At 47.0% G+C, this 13,279-nt stretch overlaps 1 protein-coding gene across 2 annotated transcripts in view; it reads right to left on the bottom strand.

Annotated features, from left to right (window-relative positions):
* Nucleotides 1–633: 633 nt before the first annotated feature.
* The window catches only part of GRIK5 (glutamate ionotropic receptor kainate type subunit 5), a 35,172-nt gene continuing 22,526 nt past the window's right edge, over nucleotides 634–13,279 (bottom strand). For both annotated transcript variants that reach the window (XM_043996320.1, XM_043996321.1), the window contains exons 18-20: nucleotides 10,917–11,045; nucleotides 10,691–10,812; nucleotides 634–1,783 (exon numbers count right to left, since the gene is read on the bottom strand). In XM_043996320.1, coding sequence (XP_043852255.1) covers nucleotides 1,352–1,783; nucleotides 10,691–10,812; nucleotides 10,917–11,045 — 683 coding nt within the window. In that variant the 3' untranslated portion in view covers nucleotides 634–1,351. The remainder of the gene's footprint in view (nucleotides 1,784–10,690; nucleotides 10,813–10,916; nucleotides 11,046–13,279) is intronic.

The raw sequence follows: 13,279 nt of genomic DNA, 5'->3' as shown, positions 1-13,279 counted from the left end.
ACCAGGGACAGTAAAGAAGGGCGGGGCGGAAAGAGCCAGAATCTCGGTTGCCTTGGAGATGGGAGCCCCCCGCCCGTCCGTTGGTGGGAGGAAAGGCAGGTCCCATAACGCGACTGCGCAGGGAGAAGACTTGACCTGGCAACTCCGCCCCCTTTGTTTGCTTTTCTGGAGACCTAGAATATGCGACTGTGGGGGCAGCGGCGGAAGGAACCTGCATCTCATCAGCAGGAGACTCGGCCTCTAGTTCTGGCCTTGCTTCTGGCTTGACCCTGAATTAGTTTCCTCTTTTGTCCAATGACTGGAGCGGGGGAAGTGGGATGGTGTGAGGAGAGGGACAAAGTGGGTAAAGGGCTATGCGACTCTAGGGCCGAGGAAGAAGAGACAGTGACCGGAAGGGACCAGTTCTCCCTGAGCAAGTCCAGGATGGTCCTGAGCCAAGCTCCCGCTCCTCCTTCCTGGCTCCTCGGAGGACCAAGTAGCCTCATCCATCCCTTGTCCTCCATCCCCTCGGGAACCCAGGCATCCGGATCTCTCATTCTCCTCCTCCTCCGTGTCCTAGACGTCCATGTGCTCCACCACTCCCCTTCCCCCTCAGCAAAAAAGGCCCAGGCGTGTCCAGGGGTGGAAGTTTTCTTTGATTTTTTTATTCCAACGGGGACAGGGGACTCGGGAGGGGGAGGGACAGGGGAGCCACCGACCCCCTCCCTAGGGAGTGTCATAGAAATCCGGGGGCTTCTCCCCAAAAATAGAGAAAGAGACAGAGACAGAGACAGAAAGCTGGGCCGGAGGTCCTTCCCCTCCTGCCCCAGGCTAGGAGGGGCGCTCAGTTCAGAGGGCCTTTGGAAGTGGGGCCCCCGGGCGTCCCCCAGCCATGAGGAGGGATTCAAACATCCAGGCTTAGGGCCTTCCCCTCCGAGATCGGCTCCTGCTCTCCGCTATATCCTGACCAGTCCGCCAGGGGGCTCCAGAGGGCGAGACCCCACCCCCCGCTCCCATCCCGCCCACCCTCGGGCGGGTCTGGCTGCCTAAAGGGCCACTTCTTGGGAGTCCAGAGTCGGAAATTTTCTTTCCGTGATGCTCCCTTCAATGGCGAGGGGCCGGGGGCTGGGACACTTGAGTTCCTCTCCAGCCAGACCACCCGGTCGCCCGGGTCGCGTTCGCGAGAGGGGCCGATAGGCTATCCTTGATCTCCCTCTAGTTCAGCTTGCACCTCGTAGGGTCAGGGGACCGGACGCCTAGGTCCTTCTCAGTCTCGGCTGCTCATAAGCCTGAGTTCTCCCCGAAGCCTGAGTTCTCCCCGAAGCCTGAGTTCTTGAGCTGGCTACCAGCCCGCCCCATGGAATGGGGGCGGTCACTCTTGCTCGGACAGATCCCGGGGCGCCGGGGGCCCGGGTCGGGGCCTCGGGGGGCTGGTGGTCTCAGTTGGGGGAACCAAGCCCCGAGAGGGGCCCCCACCTGCAGCCCGTAGGGCCTGGATGCGCCGGCACTCGTGGCAGACGCGGACATGGGTGCAGCCGGCCGGGGCGGGAGCCGGAGGCCGGCCCGGGGGTCCAGGGTCGTCCAGGAGGCGCTGGGGGCCCCCGTGACCCCCACCCGAGTCTCCGCCACCTGCGCCCGCAGAATACAGTTTCCCGTTGCTGAGGCGCATCTCCCGGACCGCCCGCAGGGACAGAGCAGCCCGGCCCGGGACCCCCGGGTAGCGACGGCGGCGGCGGGAGCGGGAGGTCTTGCGGCAAGACACGGCGTGACGAAGTTCTTGCAGCATCTCCTGGCACACGGACACCTGCGGAGAAGTGGAGGGAGGGCCCAGCAGGAGAGGCCGGATCAGGCCTGGATCTCTCGGCTGGCCCCACCTTTCTATATTTCCTCTTCGACTATTCCGCCTCTTTGTTCGCCACCTCCTCTCCACCTCCCTTCTGCCCGCTCTCTCTCCCTTTGTCCCCCTTCGTCGGCTCTTTTCTGATTCCCCTCATCTTTCTCTGACCTCTCTCACGTCCTCTCTTTACTCTCTGAGTCCTTCATCCCTTGTTTCTCCCCAATAACCAACCTCACCTACTTCCTAGCCTCTCTGACCTCCCTCAACGCCTGCCTCTACTCCATGATACCTCTCACCTTCTGCTTCTTCTCTTCTCCTTATCTCCTCTGTAATCTGGCTGATCTTCCCCTACTGTCCTCTTCACTTTGACCCCTCAGAGCTCTTTGAAGGGAGGGACTGTCCTCATTATAACTTTATATTCTTTGGGGCAGCTAGGTGGCACAGTGGATAAAGCACCAGCCCTGGATTTAGGAGGACCTTAGTTCAAATCCGACCTCAGACCCATGACACTTACTAGCTGTGTGACCCTGGGCGAGTCACTTAACCCCATTTGCCTCACCAAAAAAACAACAAAAAAACCCCTCCAAACCCCAAACGTTGTATTCTCACTTTGTAGCACAGTGCCTGGTACAAAGTGATAAGAGTTGCTAGCATTTATATAGCATGTGCTAAGCTCTTTACAAATATCTCATGTGTTCCTCACAATGGCCCCTGGGAGGTGAGGTGCTGTGATCATCTCCATTTTACAACTGAGGAAACTGAGGCAAAGAGAGGTTAAGTGACTTGTCCAAGGTCACACAGCTAGTAAGTATGTGACCACAGGCCTTCCTGACTCCAAGCCCAGTATTTTATCCTCTATGCCAGGTAGCTGCCTTTTCTTTAACAAGATACAGAAATTATTGTTGATTGATCTTTCTGTCACCTATTTTTGGCCATGATTGTCTCTGTCATATAAAGAGTGGGATGTGATCCCAGGTTCATACATTAGAGCTGGAAGAGACCTTGTAGACAATCAGATCCATCCTTCTTTTTTTTTTAGTGAGGCAATTGGGGTAAGTGACTTGCCCAGGGTCACATAGCTAGTAAGTGTTAAGTGTCTGAGGCCGGATTTGAACTCAGGTACTCCTGACTCCAGGGCCGGTGCTCTATCCACTTCACCATCTAGCTGCCCCTCATCCTTCTTTTTTTACAGATGAGGAAACAGAGGCACCCAGAGAACCTGAGGTGCCATGCTCAGGATCCCAAAGCTAATAAGTGTAACTTGGGAGGAACTCAGGGGAACTGTGAGTGAGAAGCATGTGTCTCTGTCATTGGAGGGGGAGGGGAAGCAGCTCTTTTTTTGGAGAGGAGATAAAACTTGAGTTTTATGGGACAGTTCTTTCCACCCACTTCCACACTCTCTTGAGGATGAAGGAGGTAAAAGATTCCTTGAGATGGTAGCAAGTTTTGATGTCAAAAGCATCTGGCTATTGACCCTCAGTTTTTTCATCTGCATGAAGTTTTCTCATCAAATGAAGAGGCTAGACTATCTGATGATCTATAAGGTTCCATCTAACTCTGCAAGGTAGGAGGCACTAGGTCATTAGGCAGTTTTCTCATCATTGGCTAGAGGAGGTCTGTGTGTGTGTGTGTGTGTGTGTGTGTGTGTGTGTTGGGGGGATTGTAAAACAGATCAATGAGCTTGATCCAGAATGACCTTGGTGGCTGAATCCCCAATCAGCTGGTTGGGAATTGGAAGGAAGTTGTGGGACCACTAAAATCAGTTGTGGGGTGGGAGGCAGCTAGGTGGAGTAGTGGATAAAGCACCGGCCCTGGATTCAGGAGGACCTGAGTTCAAATCTGGCCTCAGACACTTGACACTTACTAGCTGTGTGACCCTGGGCAAGTCATTTAACCCCTATTACCCTACCAATAAAATAAAATAAAATAAAATCAGTTGGAGGGGACTCCTGGCTTGGAAAGAGTGAGTTACCTAAGCTAAGTGGAACAGTGGATAAAGAGTTGGGCTTCCAGAGAGAAAAACTTGAATTCAAATCCTGCCAAAGACACTTGCTGGTTATATGAACCTGAGCAAAATCACTTAACCTCTCTGTTTCCTCACCTGTAGAAATGGGATAATAATAGCACCTATTTCACAAGGTTTTTAGGAAAATCCTAAGACAAGGCTTTGCACTATATAAAATGTGAGTTGTTGTTACTATTATTATTTATTTGTTAGTAGCTAGATTTGGATAGAAAAGCTTAGGAAGTTTAGCTGTCACCCAAACTGTAGTGGGGGGGGGCAGCACTCCTCTAATTTGACTCTGTGACCTTGGACAAGTCATTTAATTTCCCTGGGCCTCAGCCATCCCACCTGTTAAATGAAGAGGTGGCACTTAGATAATCTCTAAAGTCTCTTCCAGGCCTAAATACTATCATTAATATATCACTAATCATTGACCCCACTTTCTGGGCCTTAGTTCCCTCATCTGTAAAGAGAAGCAGTGGAGTAAAATAGCAAGAACTTTGGACTTGTCAAGGAGACCTGAGTTCAAATCTGACCTCTGATGTTTACTGGTTGGGTGACCCTAAGCAAGGCACAACCTCTAAGTACCCCCCCGCAACTCTAAGACTATAGGCTGCAGAACAGGGGCAGGTCTTGATCAGAGCAATGTTCTCACTGTTACTTCCCTTTGTTCAGCCCCTTTTCAGTCACATTCAACTCTTTGTGACCCAATGTGAAGTTTTCTTGGCAAAGATACTGGAGTGGTTTGCCATTTCCTTCTCCAGCTCATTTTACATGAAGAAACAGGCAAACAGATCCTGTGACTAGCAGGCACAGGATCTGAGCTCAAATCCTGACTGCTCCCTGTATGAAGTTGTCCAAGTCACTTAAACTCTTCAGGATCCAATTTCCTCCTATGTAAAGTCAGGGGATTTCTAAGGTCCCTTCCAGCTCTTGATCTATGATCATAGGAATTAGTATTCCCTCTCTCTCTTCCTTTATTGAATAGAGAGCTGGTCTTGAAGCTAGGAAGACATGGATTCAAATCTTGCCCCTAATACGTGCTGGCTATGTGACCCTAGGCAAGACATATAACCTTTCAGTACTTTAGGCAACTCTCTAAGACTAATTTTCAGGGAAGATTCTGACCTGCATTGGTAGAGGGAGTTTCCTCACCTGAATGTTCCTTACCCCAACAGAATCCTAAGTGTGCTACTTATCTCTATTACTGTAAAGCATCAAGCAGATGCCACCTCCTCCAGGAAGCCTTTCCTGATCCCATCTCTCTCCCTACAGCAACGTCCTTCCCCTTGGGACCTCTTACAACACTTTGCTTGCAAGCTCTCTGGCAGTCTTTTCCTCCCTCTGTCCCCAGTTCAGACCTATGATTTCATCAGTGAAGAAAATTCTTAAGGAAACTCCCTCTTCCAATACATATGGGCAACTAGGCTGCAACTTAGAACATTGGATAACTCCCTTGAGCCCTAAGGAGTTAAGTAACTTGCCCAGGGTCACAAAGTCAGTCTGTGTCAGAAGCAGTTCTGTGTCAGAATCCAATTCATTCTGACTGTGAGGCAAGCTCTCTAGTGGATACACTGGGCTGTAACACTTGGCCAGGCAGCTAAGTAAAGCAGTGGATAAAGTATGAGGCCTCAGAGTCAGGAAGGATCTGAATTCAAATCCAGACTCAGCTACTTAGTAGCTATATGACCCTGGGTAAATCACTTAACCTCTGTTTGCCTCAGTTTCCTTAGTTGTGAAGTGAAGATAATAATAGCACCTCCTCCCAGGGTTGTTGTGAGAATCAAATGAGGTCATATTTGGAAATCACTTAGCAAAGGGCCTGCCACTATGTAAATGCTTATTCCTTTCCCCTTCTGCCTCTTGGACTTGTCATGTGACATTGTTATAGGTATCTGTCTGTGCTCCTGCACACTGAGCTCTCTGAGAGCAGGTATTGGGTCTTGCGTAAACTCTACACCTCCCCCTAGCAACTCACGGCACTGTACACAGCAGGTGCTTAATAAATGGATACCGAATGAATGATTTCCAAGGTCCAGTAACTCTCAAAAGCCCATGATCCTGAGATTCTCTCAGCACGGTTCCTTCCGTGACTGACTCAGCTCACAGCCCTCACCCTTGCCACAGTGGATGGTTTTGAGAATTCCTCGACCAAAAAACTTCTCCCCAGGAGACTATGCTCTGGTGCTGAGCCCTTCTGCCCTTAGCCAGCTTGGTCCACAGACGCCAGACGCACCATCTGTCTCTAGGCAGGTCCTCAGAGCGTATCCAGCTTGGCAGGCCCTGCTAGAGTTTCTGTTCCACGAATGTAGCCCTAAACTGCTGAAGGTCACTTCTACATCCTAAGGTATCAGATTAGGACTTCTGGGCTATTTTCTTCCCTCATCCTCTAGCCGCCTTTTTCTGTTGAATTATTTCTGACTCTGTCCCAGTGATGGAGTGGGAAGAAGCCACTCGATTTGAACAATTGCTCATAACATTTTTGTATGACCTTGGGAAAATCCCATCCCTTTTTCTAAGCCTCATTTTCCTCACCTGCAAAATGAAGTTGATTAAGGCAAAACTTACCTCCCAAGGGGGATAAGAGCTGTACTGAGGGCAACACTAATGCAAAATTAATTTATAATTAATGTAATTGATTTATGATTAGTGTAGTGCCCTACTTAAAAGTCAGCTATTATGGTTACTGTCTCTCTTCCCTGGTAAATATTTCAACCTCTTTAGGGATCTGGGATTTCATTAGTGTGAGTATTCCTCCCCTGATTCAGGTGTGAGCCCCTCCAAGCTTTAGTAAATCCCTCTTTATACTTCAGTAAATCCCTTTCAACTGGAAAATGGGGATAATAATAGTACCTACCTCCCAGAGCCAGGGTTGTTGTAGGATCAAGTGAGATAATATTTGTAAAACGCTTAGCATAGTGCCTGCTTAGTAGGTGTTTAATAAATGCTTCCTTCCTTCCTTCCTTCCTTCCTTCCTTCCTTCCTTCCTTCCTTCCTTCCTTTCTTCCTTCTTTCTTCCCTCTTTCCTTGCTTCCTCCCTCTCTTCCTTCCTTCCTTCTTTCCTTCCTTGCCAAGTCAGGGGGTCAGTTACAGTAGCATTACTAGAAATGGAGAGGTAATCAGAAGTGCAAGAGGCTGATTTCTGACTCTTGAAATACAAGCTGACTCAAGAAGAAACAGACAGATCAGGAGATTTGACCTTGAGTATGTGGGGGCATGAGAAAGGGGTGATGGCTCAAAGAAATATGTGAAAGGGGGACTCGAGGCTAAGGTACCCTGACAGCAGGATTCAGGTGTAATGATTGGAATGATGCCACCTGCTGGAGACTTACTGTAGAAAAGCTCCGCCATGAGGTGAAGGTCTCCGAGGGCAAGAATATGCGTCTTTTCTTTGGCGTCAGGAAGTGACGTTTGCTTGTGGGAGGAAGAAGGGGGAGCCTGGCGCTCTGACTCTCTTTCGTGTGGACTCTGGTAGAGAGCGGAGCTAGGAATGCTCTCTCCCTTTAATAGATAGATGAATCAGTCCTTTCTCTCTCTCTTTACCAAATTCTTATTCTCCTTAATAAATGCTTAAAAGTCTAACTCTTGCTAAAGCTTATAATTTATTGGCGACCACTCATTGGATATTTTAGACAGTATAGCTAGAATTTTAGCCCTTTACACAGGGAAGCCCAAGGAGAGAAAGATTATATCCTTGATGGAATATGAGGTAGGACTCATCAAAATGAATGGGACCTCGGTTATGGGGGCAAGGGGTGTCAAAGAGCCTGCAGCCTGGTGGGAGGAACTGGCTCTGAAGGGGAACAGAAACCAAGAGACAGGTTTAGGTAGAACTTCAAAGATAGGAAGAGAAATTGGATAGGGATCAGAGAATTTCGAGGTGAAGGTACCTTACTTCACAGGTTCAAAAATATGAATCTGCAAGAAGTCATCTAATCTAACTTCCTCTTTTTACAGGCAAGGAACTGAAGCTCAGAGGTTAAGTGACATGTCTGAGATCATATAGAGAATAGACATCAGTGGGAAGAGTTGAACCCAGGTCTTCTGCCTCCTAAGGCAGATCAGACCATGCTGCCTACTGGATCATTTAATGCCACTTCCTCATATAAAGGATGTGAGAAGTGAGGCCCAACAAGAATCAGAGAGTTCCACAGCATGTTGTAGAAGCATGAAATATCTAATCCAAAAGACATCTGAGAGACCATTTAGCCCAAACCCCTCATTTTTATTTTTATTTTTGCAGGACAATGAGGGTTAAGTGACTTGCCCAGGGTCACACAGCTAGTAAGTGTCAAGTGTCTGAGACTGGATTTGAACTCAGGTCCTCCTGAATCCAGGGCCAGAGCTTTAACCACGGCACCACCTAGCTGCCCCCTTAAACCCCTCATTTTATAGAAAGGAAAAAACTAAGGTTCAAAAGAGTAAGGACAGAATGTAAGCACCTGGAAGGCAGGACTATTTCATTTTCCCCTTGTATCTCTATTGCCTAGCACAGTACCTGGCCCAGAGTAAACACTTAGAGAGCAACTACTATTCTTTTTTTTTTTTTTTGCAAGGCAATGAGGGTTAAATGACTTGCCCAGGGTCACACAGCTAGTAAGTGTCAAGTGTCTGAGGCCAGATTTGAACTCAGGTCCTCCTGAATCCAGGGCCAGTGCTTTGTCCACTGTGCCACCTAGCTGCCCCCAGTGACTACTATTCTTCTTCTTTTTTTTTTTTTAGTGAGGCAATTGGGGTTAAGTGACTTGCCCAGGGTCACACAGCTAGTAAGTGTCAAGTGTTTGAAGCCAGATTTGAACTCAGGTCCTCCTGAATCCAGGGCCAGTGCTTTGTCCACTGTGCCACCTAGCTGCCCCCAGTGACTACTATTCTTCTTCTTTTTTTTTTTTTTTAGTGAGGCAATTGGGGTTAAGTGACTTGCCCAGGGTCACACAGCTAGTAAGTGTTAAGTGTCTGAGGACGGATTTGAACTCAGGTACTCCTGAATCCAGGGCCAGTGCTCTATCCACTGCGCCACCTAGCTGCCCCAGTGACTACTATTCTTACAAAGAAAACAGAGAGATGTGGATTTTACATTGGATGGCAGGACTCAAAGGGTAGTCATTCATTCATAGGTCAAGGGAAATGTGATGGGGGTCACTAGTAGAGGATCCCAGGGATCAAGGAATTCAACCCACTTAACATTCTTTCTAACCAATGACTTGGATCATGGCACTGATACCATGCTTATCAAATCTTTGAATGACACCAAGTTGGGAAGGAGCCGACCCACTAGAAGATATCGTTAGGATCCAAAAAAGGTCTTGACAAGCTAGTGCAGTGGGCTGAAGCAAATAAGAAGAAATTCAGTAAACTCTGGTCTTAAACTTGGCTACAAAAAAATCCGATTCACAAGTACAAAGCAAGAGAGGCTTAGTTAGGCAACAATTTGTTTGAAAAAAAGATCTGGGACATTTGATGGCCCAAAAGCTCAGTATAAGTCAGCAATGGGATGTGACCCTCCAAAATGCCCAATATGACTTTGGGCTGAATTGAGAGAAAAGCTTACAGGAATAAAGAAGTGATACATCTGTGTACTCTACCCTGGTCAGACCACACCTGGAGGATTGGGTTCAGTTCTGGGCACTGGAATTTAAAAAAAAAAAAAAAAGGACATCGACAAGCAGGATGTTGAAAGGCCTCAAGACCCTGTCATATGAAGGTTGGTTTAAGAAAGCAGGAATGCTTGTCCTGGAGAAGAGGGGCATTTGAAGGGCCATCATGTGGCCGAGAGATTAGGCTTATTCTATTTGAACTCAAAGGACAGAACTAGGGAGCAGAATCAGAATGGAAATAGCAAAGAGGAAAATATAACCCTGATGTTAAACACACCACACACACACACACACACACACACACACACCCCTAACTAGCGATGTTCAAAAGTGCAATGGGATTCCTCAGGATGTGTTCAGTTCTCCTTTGGCAGAGCTCTTTAGTCCCCTGGACGACCCCTTGCCAAATATGTAATGGTGGAAATTCTTGTCTGGTAGAGTTTGGCCAATGAGAGCTTTCCTAACCCTTAAATTCCACGATTTTGTGGATGAGGTAACTTTCCCAACGTTGCAAAGGTGATAAATGTCAGAGCTGGGATTCAAACTCAGATTCACTGAAAGGATGATTTTGTTTCCCATGGCATCACAGCTGGGCTGTGATGGGCTTTATCATCAGATCCAGGTTACTGTAGGGTGAGGTTCCTCATCTCTGTCACTCAACAATTCTGTGCCTTAACAACTTGTCTTTTTTCGGCTCCTTTCCCTTAATCACTAGTAAAAGGTCTCCTCAAAATCTCAGCCTGTGGCTTGAGGGAGACATCCTCCCAGACAACCAGGAAGGATCTATTATGGGAGATTAGAGAAGACAGAAGGTCAGGTGGCTCTAGACCTGGCTGGTCTACTTTATATCTGGGGATGGGATTCCTTCCATTCTCTTTGCTCCCCTCACTTCACCTCCATCTCCTCTCTTTCTCTTTCCCCCTCTCCTTCCCCCTCTCCTCTTCATTTAAGCTCTCTATAGTCCTTTCCTCTCTGCTCTACTCCCCACCTTTGTCTTTCCTTTTGCTCACTCAGCTCTTCTCACTACCCCCTCTGCAGCTTCCTCACTCCCCTCCTGTCTCTTTTCTACTGATTCACTTTCTGTTTCTTCTTTCCCTGTCCTTCTACTCTCACTTCTCTGTCTCTTCTTTCTATCCTCTCTTCTGCTCTACCTCTTCTCCTTGCCATTCACATTTTCTTCCTTTTCTCTCCACTTATATCTTAGTTCTCTCTTCTTGCCCTCCTTATCTTCCCACATAACTTGTCCCCCATTCTCTTGGCTCTTTGGGCCCTCACCTCCTCGGATTCTGCCGACCTCCTGGTGGACCACACAAACTCCATGACAGCGACGAAGACAGCAATGATGAGGCCACAGATGAGCACCACGAATATTCCACCAATGTTCTCCATTCCCAGCCCTGGAGGGAAATAGAGAAAGGGCAAAGGAGACACTGAGGGTTCAACAAAAGGGCAGGGTCTAGGATTGGGGTGCACTTATTGTGGATGGGGGACAGACACTGACCTTTGGCCCGATGGTCCTCCTCCTTGGGGCACCGCCCCCCCTCCCACCACTTTCGCTTTAGAATCTCCAACCGGTTGTTTTCTTGCAGTTGCAAGATAGCCAATGTGATTTCATCCCGAAATGGGGAACCTGGGAAGGGAAAGAGGTGTTTAGAGCCTTTCTGTCTTTATACACCCTCCAAGGGCTCATTCCTCTGATTCATAATCTTCTTTAACTTCAATTTCCTCCCCGGTTCCTCCCTTTTCTGTTCCCCATATCTCTAGATTCTCCTGATGCCTGATATATCCATCCCCTCCTTATGTCATATTTCTTAAACTCTCCATTCTATCCCTTTCCTTTCCTTTCCCCCATGTCTGTATTTCCCCCATCTCCCATCATTCCAATTCTCTAATACTCCATAGCTCTCTCCTCTTATAATTTCCTTTATATTCCCATTCCTTAAGTTTCTTCTCTTACTCCATCTCTCCAACCCAGATTCCTCCTGTATCCCTCATCCTTCTATTTTTCATCCCCATTCAAGTGGCATATCTACATTTTTAGTCTATAAACTATAATCTCCATCTCCATCTCCTCCATACCTCCATCCTCATATCCATATTCCCTAACCTCCCATCTCCATCCACATTCTTCCATTTTTCAATTCAACAATCACGTATTAATTATAATATGCAAGCTTCATGTGCTAGGATGTTCTATCCATGGACATCACACTTGCTATGTTATATAGAGACATTGGCTATACAGTGTCTAAGATGGCACACCCCCTTGAGAAGCTGCATGTATACTTCTCCATTTGGGAATTCCATTTTTCCACTGTTATCACATTTATTTATGGGAGACTGAATCCAAGATTTATGGGGCAGTTATTATGTTGCTATTGCTCTTACTATGTCAATTTAATAAATGTTTGTGCTTGGAGCTAATTGTGTCCCAGCTGAATAAAGTAAAGGTAAACACAGTGGTGTGGACTTGCAAGTTATATTTTTAGGTATATGGAACCACAAAGTGTCTTTAACCTGCGTTAGTCAACACTCCCCTCTCAGGACCTAACCTATGAAGGTGAGTCAGGGACTGAGGCAGACTAGAATGGAATTACAGTGTTCAGGAAGTTACAGTATCTATAAAGGAGAGTTCAAACTGTCCTCAAACATTATCACACCCACTATTATGTGGTCCTTGGATGGGTTACATATGATGAATATTACAGTACTCATCTGGCTCCCTTGACACAGAATTTCAAATCTGGAAGAAACCATACTCTCCTTCATCAAACCCACTATGACCAACATGACAAGTCAACCTCTGCTTGAAGCCCTCCATTGAGAAAGACCCCACACCCTCTTGGAGTATTGTATTCCACTTCTGGATGGCTCTAATTGGTAGGAATTTCTTTCCCTGAAACAAGACTAAAATTTCCTCTCTACAACCTCCACCCACTGCTACTGGCTCTCTCCTCTAGAGCCCAAAAGAGTAAGATCATAGATTTAGAGGCCATCTAGTCCAGAACCCTAATTTTACAGATGAATAGACTGAGGACCCCCCAAAATAAATTACTTGCTCAATATATCTTAGGTGGCAGAATTAAGATTTGAACCCAGGTCCTCTGTCCCCAAATCCATTTCTCATTCCATTATACCACCCTGTCCTTCTGCTTAACGGTCTGTGATGCTTAAGATTGCTATCTTCTTCTTCACCTCTCAGTCCTGTTACTCCTGCTAACCCCTATTCCTCCATTCCCCATGCCCTCCTCATCCATCTATCCATCTATCCATCCATCATATATCTATCTTCCACGTCTGTTTTGTAATCTCTAGCCACACCCGTCATTCATCCTCCATCTACTCTCCTTCATCTCCCCATATTTATATCTGCCCTGTCAATTCAATTCAGTTCAACATTTTTTGTTTGTTTGTTTGTTTGTTTGTTTTGTTTTTTTCATAGGGCAATGAGGATTAAGTGACTTGCTTTATCCACTGCGCCACCTAGCTGCCCCTCAGTTCAACATTTTAAAGCACCTACTATGAACTGTGCTAGGAGTGGAGAGAAGAAAGATAAAATGAAATCCAGTTCCTGTTCCCAAAGGCCTTATATTCCATTCTCAATCACCATATTCCCATTTCTCAATCCTCCATTTTCTGATCCTACATCTCTCTATTCCATGCTCTCCCCATCTTAATGTCATCCTATATCTCCTATCATTCCATTACTCATTTTCTCCCAGTAACTAATGGCTCTGCACCTGTCTTCAAATTTATCTTTGGTGAATACCACCTGTGTTATCTTAGGCGAGTCACTTAAACTCCCTGAACTCAGTTTCCTTATATGTAAAATGAGGGGGTTGCATTAAATGGCCTCTGAGTTCT

This window comes from Dromiciops gliroides, chromosome 3 (genome assembly GCF_019393635.1).
Source record: "Dromiciops gliroides isolate mDroGli1 chromosome 3, mDroGli1.pri, whole genome shotgun sequence".
NCBI classification, from domain to species: Eukaryota; Metazoa; Chordata; class Mammalia; order Microbiotheria; family Microbiotheriidae; genus Dromiciops; species Dromiciops gliroides.
This window is presented reverse-complemented; position numbering and strand designations above follow the sequence as displayed.